The 16826-nt window shown below is 36.2% G+C and overlaps 1 protein-coding gene across 3 annotated transcripts in view; it reads right to left on the bottom strand.

The window, feature by feature from the left end:
* Window positions 1-1141: 1141 nt before the first annotated feature.
* LOC107858432 (potassium transporter 11) overlaps window positions 1142-16826 on the bottom strand; it is a 37258-nt gene continuing 21573 nt past the window's right edge. For all 3 annotated transcript variants that reach the window (XM_016703084.2, XM_047405725.1, XM_047405729.1), the window contains 6 exons: window positions 14346-14591; window positions 5110-5160; window positions 4732-4992; window positions 4454-4621; window positions 2956-3210; window positions 1142-2232 (listed from right to left, as the gene is read on the bottom strand). In XM_016703084.2, coding sequence (XP_016558570.1) covers window positions 1202-2232; window positions 2956-3210; window positions 4454-4621; window positions 4732-4992; window positions 5110-5160; window positions 14346-14591 — 2012 coding nt within the window. In that variant the 3' untranslated portion in view covers window positions 1142-1201. The remainder of the gene's footprint in view (window positions 2233-2955; window positions 3211-4453; window positions 4622-4731; window positions 4993-5109; window positions 5161-14345; window positions 14592-16826) is intronic.

Raw genomic sequence — 16826 nt, 5'->3', positions numbered from 1 at the left:
ATATATATTAAAAGTGTGAAAGACCTTAAAAATGTTGTTTGAACTTTTTATCCTTCATTAAAAGTTTTTGTTTTAGACAAAATCGTCTTTTCACTATTTTTTTTAATATTTAAGAGTTGAAAATTAATTAAATATATTTATGATAAAACCTTTCCTTATTAGAAGTCGTCGGAATTAATGATTTTTCTAATATTTAAGTGATGAAAAATAATTAAATATATTTATATAAAACCTTTCTTTATTAGAAGTCATCAGAATTAATGACAACTACTACTTTTTTCACAAGTTTAAAAATTCTAAATCAACTAAATTTGTTTTTTAAGAAGATTTAAAAAATTTGAAAATAAATATAAAAGCGTTAGAATAAGAAAAATTTAAGAAATACCAAATTTTAAAAGTTTCAAGCACATAATAATAATGTAATAAATGATTTTGTAAAGATTTGACTTTTAAAACAAAGAAAAATTTAAAATATAGAAAAAATAAAAAAATAATCGTACCACAAATATGGTTCAAATTGATGTTTCTCTCTTAGCCACTAGCAGCAAGTGAAAGAGGTATTGTATGGCAAACACAAAATTGATGATCGATCAACCACTTGAAACTTTTGATGGTAAAATATGTGTTTACACTAAAATAAATGTTTATGTTTTACATTTTTGTATTTTTGAAAGATTTTTGAAAAGTGAGTTGAACTTTTTACACTTCACTAAAAGTTTTTGTAATAGACAAAGTCATTTAATTTTAAATAATCAAACGTTACACCTGCGAGGCACATACGGTTAAACTAGTGTATTTAATACATATACAAGTTGCTATTTCGGGTAATTATAAAATTATTGCTATAAAATGCCTAATTATGGACTTAAGTTTGCTACTTGTCCATTTTTCCCTTATAATAATTTAGTCTAGAACTTTTTGGGCGTATTTTGGTTACGTTTAATGCAACCAAGCGTAGAAATCATTCTGTGCATCCATCTTTGGAGACGCAATTTCAAAACAGTTAGCACTACTACTACATAGAATCTAGTGGTTCTACTTTTCCAGTTATTCAAACACAATAAAATCTTTAACCACTTGAAGTAGACTTCCACTACCTGAACTTATTAATCACTGTAATAAGATATCAGGGAAAAAGGTATACACAATTCAATAATCATCTGATGCATGAGACAAAATCCATAATATTCGAATTGATGATTTACACATAGAAGATCTGTCCAACATTCAAGAGGCTCTCATGTGGTACATTGAAGATGACACTATTTTCCCTGCATATTTTCCTAAGGAATGCATATATATAGTCTATAGCAAGCTTCTTATAAAACTTAGATTCCCTTCTTGCTCTAATTACAGTGTTCCCTAGTATGTGTACAACCCCAGCATCTCTGCACCTATTTAAGAATTCCAATTCATCAACTTCTGTCTGGCAGCTCTCGTGGCCTGATGATGTGATTGAGCTGGTTACCTGAGGATGACATTTAATGGGGGCTATCGAGTCCATTGATGAATAACTGAGTTCAATATTTGAAGTAGATGAGTTCCCATTATAATCTCTTGAATGTTGTGTTTGCTGTCCAGATAAGCTGTACTCATCAGAGTCAGAGCAGCCATCCATCATGGAATCCAGCCGGACAAACGTAAAGAGATTATCGAAAAGCTTTTTCTCAAACTCATCATCCTTCCTATGGAGGTCTTTGTAACCATACCTTGCAACACACCGGAACATGTGAAAACTCTTCGGTCCTATCCGTTTCACAAGGAATCTCTCATCATCTGGAACTGTGTAAACAGGAAGGTACTTCACACACACAAATACCACAACTGAATGTATAGCAGGTAGGTTGGTAATGAAGTGAGAAAAGATGTGAGGCACTCCACTAGCTAGCTCAGTGTACACGAGTCCTATTCCTGGCACACGCACCAGTCCTAAACTGGGTCCAAGCCCAAGAATCCATGCCATAGATACCTTGCTGTGCATCTCAAATTCATATCGTTTCACTGTTCCATAATGCCATACATACATGATAAGAAGAAAAGCTGCAGCAATCACAAGTGGAACCCAACCACCCTGGTCAAGCTTAAAAAGTACTGCTGAGAAGTAGGTACATTCAACCATTAGAGATAAGACAGTGAAGATAAGGACAACAACCCAATGGCAGTGCCAAACTAGTAACATTATCAAAGTCATGAGCAATGTCGTCACCAGCATGACTATCACAACTGCTGTTCCTGTTCAAGAAATGCCATGTCAAGAAGTGAGTTTCAAGGTGTGGATCTCATATGTTGTCAACCGTAATGAAGAAACCAATTAAAGAGAATATGACTTCAAAACAGTGATTATTAATATGAAAAGATGAATATGGATGGATACACTCGTCTGGTTTGATTTTGCTGGGGCCAACTTTAAACTGATGTGCCACTTCCATTTTATGGTTGAACCATTATACAGAATTTATTGAACCATTATGGTTGAACCATTTTATGGTTGAACCATTATACAGAATTTATTGAAAGCCTCATCTTCCTCTCCGCCAAATGAAAAGGAAAGAAACCTAAACCATAGACGACTGATTAACTTGTGCAAGTATTAAACTCTTATGTATGGTTTAATTTATTGAAACCCAGACTTCATTTCATTAACAAACTTCTAACTTCAGCATACATGTCAACGAAAGAACCAAGGAGAACTTCAGTAACCTACAATGACCTGATTAAGCACCCCATTGAGATAGGAAAATCAACATGCATCTATTCGAGTGCATGTAACACTTATCACTAAATATAGATATAAACCACTAATAAGGGCCATAAAGGAAGACAACAAACAGAAAAATATTAATCAGCTGAGCAGTGTCCCCTCGGAAATTTGATCTTGAAAAGACTTAAATCTCTCTTTGTATGTTTAAACTGCCAAAGGAATCAAGAAATATTAGATGTAAGGCAAAAACTCACCATAAGCGTTGCCAATTTGGCTTTGATTTTTAAATCCAGCAGTAACGGCAATGCAAAGAACCATAAGAATCCAATTTATATCAGGAATATATATCTGCCCTAAGAACTTCTTTGATGTATGTACAACCTTTACTCTCGGGAAACAGCCAAGTGCTAGAGCTTGCTTGATTATTGAAAAAGTTGCAGATATGGTAGCCTGGCTTGCAACAATAGCAGCTAAAGTTGCAATGACAAAAACTGGCCAGTATATGCTCTCTGCAGCACAAAAACGAGTATTTTCTTTCAGATACATTATAACTAACACAACTCCATAAACATACCCGATGTTATTCCATAAGTGGGGTCTGGGGAGGGTAGGATGTACGTAGACGTTACCCCTACCTTTGTAAGGTAGAGAGCCTGTTACCTCATTGTAACTAATATATTTAGTAATTGATGTCACCTTTTACTACTACCATATCTTCCTTTCTAATTCAACTTTATTTCCCTCTTTTCCTTCAAAGGAGGGCTGAAAATGGTAATCTGCTGTAGAGGTTGTACACTACAAGATGATATATAATCTGATTAGTCCTTTTTAGACCTATGTGAAAATAAAAGAGGCTCAGTTTATGCTATTTACATAGTAAATGCGCAAACAATATCAATGATACATGATCGGAGTACTTAGGAATTTATGAACATGTTTCCGAGCCACAACCTCCTGCCCCATATTCAAAGATCCTGTCCCTACCAACATATGGAAAATGAATCCTTATAGCTTGTTAAATGCTAGCAATAAAAAATAGGATACAGTGGACCAGCCTCGGTGATTGCATTCAAGTCTTTTTACATGGAAAAGAAAGCATATTATCACTAGCAAGAAAAGATGAGATTGTAAAATCCATTGATTCAATATCATACCTATAAGGATCATTCTCTAATTCATAATATAAATCATCAAAAGCCAACTCTCCAGGAAAAAGGCATACTAAGGAATATCTCCAACATAGTTCCTTCAATAAGCCATTAAATTTTGGGGACCCAGGTGCAGCTGGAGACTCCCTCATTGCCATTACAAGAGATAGGTTCAGTCTTTAGCTTCAAATTGGAAGCGGCGCAAGTTTAAGAATTCTGGATTTGTAAAATATCATTTAAAAAGAACTTGGATAAGTCCCTATAGGAAAAAGAAAGTCTCAGATTATCCTCTTATCACCACTCTTCTGCCTCAACCGTGCTCGCAACAGGTCCTTATTGACATCTCACCTATTACCGCACTTCAACATTTCTCGTATCTCTCTTCTCAGATGAGTATGTTCTCTAACTTAGATAAAGTGGTAACAGATTATTTTGCAGCTTACTGAATGTGCACTGCCAAAGATACTCACTCCAATCTGCACTCAGAGGCCAGTGCTCTATCAATATTATGACCTTTTAGGTCCACACAATGCTAATCCGTTTTATCATGATTGAGAAGAAAAACATCACTTTTAACATTATAAAGTTCAAGAGCAAGAAATACCTGGAATAGATCGATAGAATGCATCAGCAACATGATCCGTATTTTTAATGAGGTATGCAGCTTGTCCAGAATAAGCTAAAAGAAGGCAAGGGAAAACAATGACCGTGAAAGCAAGCTGTACTGCTGACACTGGAAAATGAGCAAGATCAGCAAAAAGTGCCTCTGTTCCTGAAATAGCCAAGGAGCACACACTCATCTCCTTGAGCTCTAATAAACTAGTGACATATAACATAAAAAAGAGATGTTTGAAAAGAGGGAACAGAACAAGAGGAAAAAACCTGTAATGCTGAGCATGATCCCTCCCAGCGATGTCCAACCATCTCTTTTTCCCCTTTTAAAATACCGATATATGTAAACAGGAGAAAAAGCCCGCAAAACAGAGCTATCATATTTCCAGATGTTAAAGATACCAATACCTCCTACTAAAAGAAACCAAAGCAGCACAATTGGAGCAAACAGCCAACCCACTCTGTCTGTGCCATAATGCTGTAAGCTAAACAAACCAACTAATATAATGACAGCAACAACCACGACTACATCTGCATCAACAAGCACAAAAATGAATTTTTTTTGTCATAAATAACTGAAAGAGACGCAAGTAAACAAGATGTAATCAAAAAATAGATCAAAGAAGGTATTTGGAAGTAGTGTAGTACCATTACTCATCTTCGGATGGTCCACCTTGATCCCACCGGAAGCCGAAAGAACTGAGAAAAATATTCTGCATAAATACTTTGTTGCAAAATAGAAGTATACGTTTCTTTGATCAATAAAAATCTTCTAGTTGATTATTACACCAAAACAAGTGTCATCCCATACAAAATCATGACACTGAGTTCCAAAATTCCATCTAACTAATTCGACAACAACTATGCCTCAGTCCCAAACAAGTTGGGTCGCTATATGAACACCATTTCTTCATTTAAGCTTATACAATGAAGTAAATATATCAAAAACACACAAGAAGACTGCTTTTGTTTCTCATTGTACGAACTTTCCATAGCACTTCACCACTAAGGTCCTTAAACTGATGTAAAATTACAATGCAGTACTAGGTGGTCCTAGTCTTCTCATTGTGGCTAACACATGCATTACCAAGTCAACATCTATCATCTCCTCTTACTAATCTGCTTTTAAGAAAATTACCTATTAAAATAAAATTAAAAAAAGCCCTTTAGAAAGCATTCCATGTAGATACCATGAGAAATCATCCCTTTCTTAGATGCTTTCCTCTTCGAAACTGACTTCCATCCAAGCCTCATTCCCTCAATTAAGCATCTGTAGTATACCCCTTTCAACATCATTTTGTCATCTTCTATGAACTCTGATGGCCATAGATCTTTGTCAGGAAACCCTTGAACTCATCTCATTCCCAATCCTAGATAGGTCATCTCAAGTATACTTGCCAGGACGATTTGGTCTTTTGTTCTTTCTGAGCGCTTCGACTACCCTGACCTGCTTATTGGCAATGAAGAGAATAAGCTGGGAGCTCTTTCGTCAAGGTGTAGCCTCCATATATACATTGAGCCAGAGTCAGATGAGCTAATCATTACCAACTGTGAGCCTTATGAGTTGGAAAGACCTTCAATCCAAATCATTCTATCCTTCCACACTCCTTCCCTTTATGAGGTTACAACATGCCTCAAAACCTATCATGCCTATTGGGTTTAATTGGTGTGAATGGAAAATGGAGGGACACAACCTTTGAGCAAAAGACATATTGTTTTGGAAAAGGTGCATATTGTTTTGGAAAAGGTGTGACTGTTCAGATAGTTGTGTCTGTTCAGAAAAAGACACAATGTTCTGAATGAATAGACATGACTCTTCCAAAAGATACTCCTTTTAAGTGGACCATTGTCACCTTTCAGAAGAGGCATCTGATGGCTATATAAACCTGTTTTCATCCACAGGTTTAGAAATGAATGAAAAAAAAATTCTGAAATAAAAACTCTTCTTGTCTTCAAAACACTCCTTGTGATCAATCAAATCATTGAGTGAGTTCGTTGAATCCAACAATTTGAGGTACCGTTATTGTTCGGATTGAAAGTCATTTTATCCTGGGAAGAAGATTCCATAACCTCGGGTAGAGTGAGGAAAATTATTCCTTAAAGACATTCCGTAAAGTCAGGGGACTTCGCCTTAAAATTCTATTTCATGAAGTCGGGGGACTTGGCCTTAAAATTCTATTTCATCTCTTTTTTGGACAAAAAAAATAAATTAACACACTTCTTAGATAGATTATTCATAATCTAGTGTTGAAGGTGTTAAGGAACTTCAAAAGTGTTCTTGTCTTAGACTTGAACTAGTATTGAAGTTGGTGTTACATTTTATATTGAAGTTGGTGTTGCATTTTATACAGATTCTTGTACCCGAAACACTACATAAAACTACAATCTTAGGGAAATAATTTTGGAAAAAGAAAGAAAAAAAATATTTTTTTTTTCTTGTTTGGTGAAATTTTCTTTTCACTAAAGTCTTTTATTTTTTTCAGAATCTATATTACTTGTTTTTGGAGATTAAAGCTTTAAGCTTTCTACTCCGTTTGAACTTAACTGGTGATTCAAAGACATAAAATCTTCATCACAAGTTAAAGATCACTCGGTTGACGATTGGAAGTCATAAAAACTTCATCGTTAACTAGAAACAAGAAGAAGAGTTTAAAGTTGCTTAACTTTATAAGTAGTATTCTGAAAATACTAAATTTTATTGTCTTGTGGTTACAGGAAAAATGACTAATAAAATTCAAATGCAAGATGCGGCTACGACTGTGGGAGCAACTAGTATTGCCTCAACAAGTCGAGCAAATGCTCCGTAACCAATGGCACCTAGGGAGAAGCTCGAAAAATTTGCGGGTATTGACTTTAAGCGGTAGCAGCAGAAGATGTTCTTCTACCTCACAACACTATGTCTTCAAAGATTCACTAGTGAGGATGCCCCTGAGGTGCCCGAGGGAACCTCGGACAAAAAGCGTTTCATAATTGTAGAGGTTTGGAAATACTCAGACTTCCTTTGCAGGAATTATATATTGAGTGGTCTCCAAGGCGACCTCTACAATATTTACAGTGGAACTAAGACATCAAAGAAATTGTGGGGGGTAGTAGAACGAAAATATAGGACAGAGGATGTGGGAATTAAGAAGTTCTTTGTTGCAAGGTTCCTGGACTTTAAAATGATGGATAGCAAATCGGTTCTCTCAAGTGCAGGAATTGCAAGTAATCATCCACGATCTCTTAGCGGAAGGTTTGATTGTGAATGATGCATTTCAAGTAGCAGCAATAATTGAGAAGCTACCACCTATGTGGAAAGACTTCAAAAACTACTTGAAGCACAAACGCAAGGAGATACTGTCGAAGATCTTATTGTCCGACTGCGTATTGAAGAGGATAATAAAGCTGCCGAGAGAAGGTCAAAAGGGAATTCAACAATTAATGGAACACATATTGTAGAAGATAACCAAAACAATTCTAAGAAAAGAAAGAAAGTTGAACAAGGAAGCAATCAACCCAAGAAGAAATTCAAAGGAAAGTGCTTCAACTATGGCAAGATTGACCACAAGTCCACGAATTGTCGTGCCCCTAAGAAAGGCAAGAAAAAGGACAAAGCAAATATGATTGAGTCTAACAAAGAATGTGATGATCTGTGTACTATGTTTTCAAAATACAACTTGGTGGGGAATCCTCGCAATTGGTGGATGGATTCTGGTGCCACCCGCGATGTTTGTGCCAATAAAGAGTTGTTTTCGTCATTCGCTCCGGCTCAAGTAGAAGAAATGATCTACATGGCTAACTCCGTTACGGCTAAGGTAGAAGGAACAGGAAAAGTGGGCTTGAAAATGACTTCAGAAAAGGTCTTGACACTTAACAATGTCTTGTACGTTCCGGAATTACGAAGGAACTTGATTTCTGTTTCACTTCTAGACAAGAACGGATTCAAATGTGTAACCGTTTCTGGAAAAAATGTAATTAGCAAAGGCGAAGTGTATGTAGGAAAAGACTATCTCACCGAGGGCCTTTATAAGATGAATGTTGAAATCAATAAAAGTTCAAATTCTTCTTACTTGCTTGAGGTCATGTTAATTAAAAAACGTTACGAAAACTGATTAACTTAGAAGTTTTGCCAAACTTTGAGTACAATAAATCAAAGTGTCAAACGTGTGTGGAATCAAAGTATGCAAAGCATCCTTATAAGTCCATTGAAAGGAATTTCAATCCCTTAGATTTAATACACACTGACATTTGTGATATGAAGTCAACACCATCACATGGTGGAAAAAAGTATTTCATAACGTTTATTGACGATTGCACTAGATATTGTTATGTCCACTTGCTAAATAGTAAGGATGAAGCAATAGATGCGTTTAGGCAATACAAAAGTTTAGGCAATACAAAATTGAAGTAGAAAATCAGTTAGAGAAAAAGATAAAAATGATAAGAAGTGATAGGGGCGGAGAATATGAATCTTCCTTCTCCGAAAAATATGGAGAGAATAGAATCGTACATCAAACTACAGCCCCGTATTCACCTCAATCTAATGGAATTGCGGAAAGAAAAAATCGAACTTTGAAGGAAATGATGAATGCCTTACTTAAAAGTTTCGGTTTACCGCAAAACTTATGGGGGGAGGCTATCCTTACAACCAATCGTATACTCAATAGAGTTCCTCATAGTAAGACATAATCAATTCCTTATAAAAAATGGAAAGGAAGGAAACCCAACTTGAAATATTTCAAAGTGTGGGGGTGTCTAGTAAAGGTTCAAGTTCCTATGCCTAAACGGGTTAAGATAGGACCTAAGACGGTGGACTGCGTATTCATAGGATATGCTAAAAGCAGTAAAGCATATCGGTTTTTGGTTCATAAATCCAAACATCCAGATATAAATGAAAATATGGTAATTGAATCAGATAATGCTGAATTCTTTGAAAACATTTACCCGTATAAAGTTAGACATGAACAGTCTAGTGGATGATCTAAACGACCTCGAGATGGACCAAGTGAGAATGTACATAATGAAGAGAATCCAAGACGTAGTACACGTTAAAGAATGTCAACTTCGTTTGGATCAGATTTTGTAACATTTCTCTTAGAAAATGAGCCTCAAACGTTTAAAGAAGCGATGTCGTCGTCAGACTCATCCTTTTGGAAAGAGGCAGTCAATAGTGAGATTGATTCAATCTTAAGCAACCATACGTGTGAATTGGTTGATCTTCCTCTAGGAAATAAACCTTTAGGTTCTAAATGGATCTTTAAAAGGAAAATGAAGGCAGATGGTACTATTGACAAATACAAGACAAGACTTGTAGTAAGACGCTTCAAACAGAAAGAAGGCCTTGCTTACTTTGATACATACTCGCCAGTAACAAGGATAACATCGATTTCGAATGTTAATTGCCTTGACGGCGGTATATGATCTCGAAATACATCAAATGGATGTGAAAACCGTATTCCTAAATGGAGAATTGAAGGAAGAAATTTACATGGAACAACTTGAGGATTTTGTGGTTCTAGGAAAGGAAAATAAGGTGTGTAAACTTATTAAGTCATTGTACGGACTAAAGCAAGTACCTAAACAATGGCATGCGAAGTTTGACCAAACCATGTTGGCAAACGAGTTCAAGATAAATGAATGTGATAAATATATTTACATTAAAGACACTCCAAATCACCAAGCCATTGTTTGTTTATATGTGGATGATATGTTGATCATCAGTCGAGACATTTCTAACATAAATGCAACGAAACGAATGCTCGAGAGCAAGTTTGATATGAAAGACCGTAGAGTTGCGGATGTGATCTTAGGTATAAGAATCCATAGAACTCCACAAGGTTTGGCATTGTCACAGTCTCATTATATCGAAAATGTACTTGACAAATTCAAGTATATGGAATTCGGTATTGCCAAGACTCCATTGGATGTGAGCTTTGCACTTCAAAAGAATGAAGGTAAAAGTGACTCACAATTGGAGTACGCAAGAGTATTGGGATGTTTAATGTATATAATGAACTGTACACGATCAGACATAGAATGCGCTATCAGCAAGTTGAGTCGGTACACGAGTAATCCCAACAAAACTCATTGGATGGCAATGAAAAGAGTTTTGGAGTATCTTAAATACACTCAAGACTATGCTTTGCATTACAATAAATATCCCGCGATAGTTGAAGGATATAGTGATGCAAATTGGATCACTGGATCGAACGAAGTAAAATCCACAAGTGGATATGTATTTACTATCGTTGGAGGAACAGTCTCTTGGAAATCATCCAAACAGACTTGTATTGCTCGCTCTACAATGGAATCTGAATTTATCGCATTGGATAAAGCCGGTGAAGAAGCAGAATGACTCCGAAATTTATTGGAAGATATTCCTTATTGGCCCAAACCAGTGGCCCCAGTATGTATACACTGTGATAGCCAAGCAGCAATAGGCAGGGTAGGGAGCATGATGTACAATGGTAAATCTCGTCACATACGACGTAGACATAATACCTTTAGGAAACTTCTCTTTAGTGAAATTATCACTGTTGACTATGTAAAGTCAAAGGATAATGTGTCGGATCCACTTACAAAAGGCCTATCTAGAGAAGGAGTGAAAAGGACATCAAGGGAATGGGTTTAAGACCTAGGACAAGTCAGCATGGCGGTAACTCTACCTCGCAGACTAGAGATCCCAAGAGCTAGGTTCAAGGAGATCAAACAAAGTTGTGTCTGACAGGTTCAACATTGTCAAAATACCAACCCATTCTCATGATGTAGACAATGTTTAGTAAACAAGGATAAGACTTAAGGTGAGAAGTCTTTTAATGATTATCTAAATTTGGCAAATTTGACCAAATAGTTTAATTTATGGGATTAAAAGTTTAGAAATCACCTATGTGAGGGAGAAGTGGAAGCCGCTTCAAGGAGAATGTTAGTAAAGACCTATTCTCTAAGCTCTCATGAAACCGGAACGTGTTCATAGCTGAAAAGAACAAAACCGTGAGAACCATAAACGGTAAAAGGCTGGTTGTGTGACATGCGTTTTCTAGGTGTACATTAAAGATCGACGGTTCAAAGATATCAAATCTACCGATTGACCGAGTGCATTCGATGTATGTTCACTACGAAAAGTTCAAAGGGAAACCCACTTATCTAGATGCAATCTGTCTTTGCTTGATGATCACATACTTATCCGTAAAGTTTTACAAAGAATAGTCATTCCCCATTCATGTGGGGAATTGTTGGGTTTAATTGGTGTGAATGGAAAATGGAGGAATAAAACCTTTGAGCAAAAGACATTGTTTTGGAAAAGGTGTGACTGTTCAGATAGTTGTGCCTGTTCAGAAAAAGACACAATGTTTTGAATGAACAAACATGACTCTTCCAAAGGATACTCCTTTTAAGTGAACCATTGCCACCTCTCAGAAGAGGCATCTGATGGCTATATAAATCTGTTTTCATCCACAGATTTAGAAATGAATGGAAAAAAAATTTCTGAAATAAAAACTCTTCTTGTTTTAAAAACATTCCTTGTGATCAATCAAATCGTTGAGTGAGTTCGTTGAATCCAACAATTTGAGGTACCATTATTGTTCGGATTGAAGGTCATTTTATCCTGAGAGGAAGATTCCATAACCTCGGGTACAGTGAGGGGAATTATTCCTTAAGGACACTCCGTGAAGTCGGGGGATTTGGCCTTAAAATTCTATTTCATCTCTTTTCTGGAAAAAAAATAAATTAACACACTTCTTAGATAGATTATTCATAATATAGTGTTGAAAGTGTTAAGGAACTTCAAAAGTGTTCTTGTCTTAGACTTGAACTAGTATTGAAGTTGGTGTTGCATTTTATATGGAAGTTGGTGTTGCATTTTATACAGATTCTTGTACCCGAAACACTACATAAAATAACAATGCCATCGCCATCCATGCTAGCAAGAATCACTTCCTAGGCGAGCCCTCCTTTTAAATGTGGATTTTCTACTATAACTACTTCAAATTAAGCTTTTCCGGAGAAGCAACAGTGAGAATATATAGCCTCTCTGTCCCACTTCATATGACACTGTTACTATTTGGAGAATCACATAATGCTTCTTTTATTATTGCTTCCTGTGTTCCATTTTATCGGCACTATTTCAAATTGATTTATTCCAAAAACAATATAACATTTATGTATTTGGAAACCATTTAACATTAAACTTCACAATTTGGCAAATGTCGTGGAATATTTGAGACCACAAGTTTCAAAAATCTTTCTTCTCTCGGATAAACTCCCTGTCAAGTCAAACATCTTCATGAAGGGACTTTTCACAGCATATAAATATTTTTATTAGTCAACAGGATAAATAGTAGTTTTCATGTACTTTCTAGATATGTAAATTCTATTTCAAAGAAGCTTGAGGAATCAATCATAAAAGTCCAGATTTACATGAAAAATTAAATGTTTTTAACCCTCAGAACTTGTTATTCTTTTTGGCAGGAGGAGTAAGTTTTTTAGGCAAATTTTTAACTAAAACAAGAGTGAGAAGTGTTGAACAACTCAAGTAAATAAATAAGAATATCATCTCTAAAATGTAAGCTTGAAGTCAATCACACAAGTCAGTATGATATGAGAGTAAGAAGAGATCTTCAATTCAGGTCATGCTTGACCCAAGAAAAAGCATCAGGTTGGCACTAATTGGGCATGCTGAAAAGCTAAAATAGCCGACTAAAAGTCAGTACCTCAAAAGTACCAAAGAAGCATGGGAATTAAGTGGCACACAGGACTAAATGCTAGTCCATCACAGTATCCCCTGTATAATTAATTGGGGTCACAAAAGTACCAAAGAAGCATGGGAATTAAGTGGCACACAGGACTAAATGCTAGTCCATCGCCAGTATCCCCTGTATAATCAATCGGGTCACCTTTAGGATTCACGTTACAACTATGTAGAGTTGTTCTGTCATATATGTCTCACGAGCCAACTTGCCTTCGATCTGGAAACTATTGGTGAAAAGCCCACTTTGTTCATGAAATAAACTAGAGGCTAGCTTTAAAGGAGGTTGACTTGATGGGAGTAACCTCGTGTACGAGTAAAAACAAGCTATCACATTGGGTCGCTACTCCAATCTGGTTAGAATACAACCTCTTTTATAACTGTCGGTATTCTACTAAGTTGCATTCTTGTAGCCGAGGCAATTCAAACCAACATCATCATGTTAGCATATCTTTAATCCTTACCGCTCATGACTTTCATTAAGAGGGGCGAGATTAGTATATAATATTAGGTATTGGTCAAGCATGGTGTTTTATTGGTTAAGCATGCAGGGAGCAAGGGCAAAAGCAACAAGTAACTTTCGCCAAAGCAGAATCTTAGTAATATCAAGTAACTTATTACAAAAGTGGAAGCCCCACCAACAAAAGTAAAGATAATCGCCAATCAATCTCATGTATTGTTGCCAAACTTCGATCGACAATTTCCTGGTTTAGAAGTATTTAAAGTAAATGGATATGGGAAGCATACAATGTAGAATCCTGACAAGTTAAATGGCATTACCATCATCAAGTGGTGAGTTTGGATGTACAGGGAATAGCTATAGAAAAGGTACAAGACTGGCATTAGTGGATTCTATCGAGTGCAACTCAAGTACTTTTTGAGATGGATGCATGGTTTTTTTCCCCTATAATCACTAAAATACAAGTTCAACTACTACTCATCTATATAATCTAACTAGAATAAATCTATCAGCAGTACACTATATTAGAAATGTATTCAAGTGTCGTTTCTAATCATCGAGTTTTATCTAACACCAGCTAATAAGATTGTCTTTCAGAAAAATATTATCAGGTAGAGTTCTTCACTTGATAATAAATGATGAACTTCAACCTAGTCAGTAACGCCTGACAAGTACAAGATGAACTTCAAGCTAGTCTACCTGATATGGCAGGAGTGAGAATTCCATCACCAATTACCATGCAGGTGCCAACAACCACAAGAATAAGAAGCGCATTCTTCCTGAATGGATATGCCTCCAACCATCTTTTTGTTTTCGCAGCAAATGAATGCTCATGGAATGTGCTACGGCTATAAGTTGTCAGCTCCTCATCAGTTCGGTGTTGGTTTGGAATTGTCTTTATCTTAGCATGTCGACAGAGTAATGAATAAAGAGCAAAAGTCCCACCTGAAAATGGTAAGTTCAGTTCTTCCACCCTAGTGCATCATAGAATACTTAAAATGTTGTTTCTTTAATTTATATAATTCTTGCATTAGAAACGTGTAGCTGAAGATTCTGGCAGAGAGCAGTTACAATTAGATCAAACTGATTAGGTACCAAGTAAATATGAGAAAATGCATATCACGATTCACTATAGTTACACAATAATGAGGAATTAAAGAAAACATAAAGTAACAAACAGCAACTACTTAACCAAATGTAACAAAATCTGATGAATGAGCCATACAAAGTCTTATCATTTGATTTGAAATGGAATTCAATGAAGCTTCCATAAAATCATCAAAATTAGAGAATTGGTTTACTGCAGTAAGCAACTGGCTTCAATTTCTAAACAAAGCAGTGCTTACAGATGCATTAATATTCAGCAAAGCATTCCTATCAATGAGACAATCACATAAGAAGGTTGTTTTTGTGGTAAATCTCGCGGAAAATACTCAACACGAACACTTGTAGGAAATCCTTCATAGATGGATAGAAAAATATTTTGCTGGGTTTCATATATAAGTACAATGCGCCGAATTTAGTGTCCGTAGACTATGAACCAGACCTAGATTAAACAAGATATAAGCTTACAGAATAATCAATGAATTTTTCGACTTTTATGAACCAGGAATTCTTTCGTAAGATTAGAGTCTTATACTATCACATCATACTCGCACAATCTTTGTCATTATCGCAGTTTTGCACTGCGAGTTCATGCGCATGTCCTGGCATTCATGAGTGCTCTAAGAATCTGTCACAAATTCATAGGAGCGGCACCACTCCACACTCATATAGGTCCAATCATCAAGTGTATTCGACAAAGCAATACATCACCTATAAAGGATATGGTTTGGATTAAGAGTCTAACTCAACCCTCACTTTGCCCCGCACACTGCACTATATGCGACACATCATAAGTGGGATAAATCTTTAGTATAAACAACATAAATCCCATCCTAAATGAAACTAATTACATAAGATCCCGGATTGACTCTCTCCCAGATTTGGGAAAATACATATACATGTCAATGTACCTCATACGTAGCTCCAATGTATGAGGAAACTTTTTCTCCTTAAATTATGGAAATAAAATCAGATCCAATTATTCTTTCGCCTTAATAACGGCAGTAATTGATGTTGTGATTTTGTGGATGCTTAAAAATAGTAACTGTAATTCAAATTCAAAAAATATCATGAAACATCTCTCTTCATCTCCCTCAAATAAACCAACGCCGCCGCCGCTGGTTTACGGTTGTCACCGTCGTTCACCGCTTCACTCCTCTTCCTCACGCCGGTGAACACGCAAGGGTGACCAGCCGCCAAGTTTGACGTCGTTTCTCGTTCCTCTCCCACTGTCACCACCACCGGCGCCATCACGAACAATCAACGGCGCCTTCATCGCACTACTCCTCTTGACCAGCAGCCAAGATTGACGTCGTTTCTCGTTCCTCTCCCACTGTCGCCACCACCGGCGCCATCACGAATAGTCAACGGCGCCTTCATCGCTCTACTCCTTTTCCTCACGCCAGTGAACACGCAAGGGCGACCAACCGCCAAGATTGACGTCGTTTCTCGTTCCTCTCCCACTGTCGCCGCCACCACCAGCACCATCACGAACAGCCAACGACGCCTTCGCCCTCTCTTAGCGTATTTTTTTTTAAGTAAAAACTTGCATGTTATTGTATGAGAAATTATAATACATTACCCAGTTTGAATGATATTTTGACATTGTTTATGAAATTTACACGTATGAGAATGTATTACACATTTTTTTCTATGTATGATGCTAGTGTTATATGTATGATTTACACTCCAACAACCACATGTTCTATATGTATGTGAATGCATTATACTTTACTTCCTATGTATGATGCAAATGTTTTTTATTTTATATTTAAGTAAAAACATTTCACATATATGTATGAGAACATATTATACTTTACTTTCTATGTATGATGCCAGGGTTATATGTATGATTTACACTCCAACAACAACATGTGTTATATGTATGAGAATAGATTATACTTTACTTTCTATGTATGATGCAAGTGTATTCATTTTTATTATACTTTACTTTCTATGTATGACATTGCAAAAGCAGATAATTTGATAAAATCATACATGCAACCAAAAAGGAGAAATAATTTGGATCTTATAGCTCAAATCAACTTTCAAGTCGTTGACTATAGAAATGATTGG

The sequence above is a fragment of the Capsicum annuum genome, chromosome 2 (assembly GCF_002878395.1).
Source record: "Capsicum annuum cultivar UCD-10X-F1 chromosome 2, UCD10Xv1.1, whole genome shotgun sequence".
In the NCBI taxonomy this organism is placed as follows: domain Eukaryota; kingdom Viridiplantae; phylum Streptophyta; class Magnoliopsida; order Solanales; family Solanaceae; genus Capsicum; species Capsicum annuum.
This window is presented reverse-complemented; position numbering and strand designations above follow the sequence as displayed.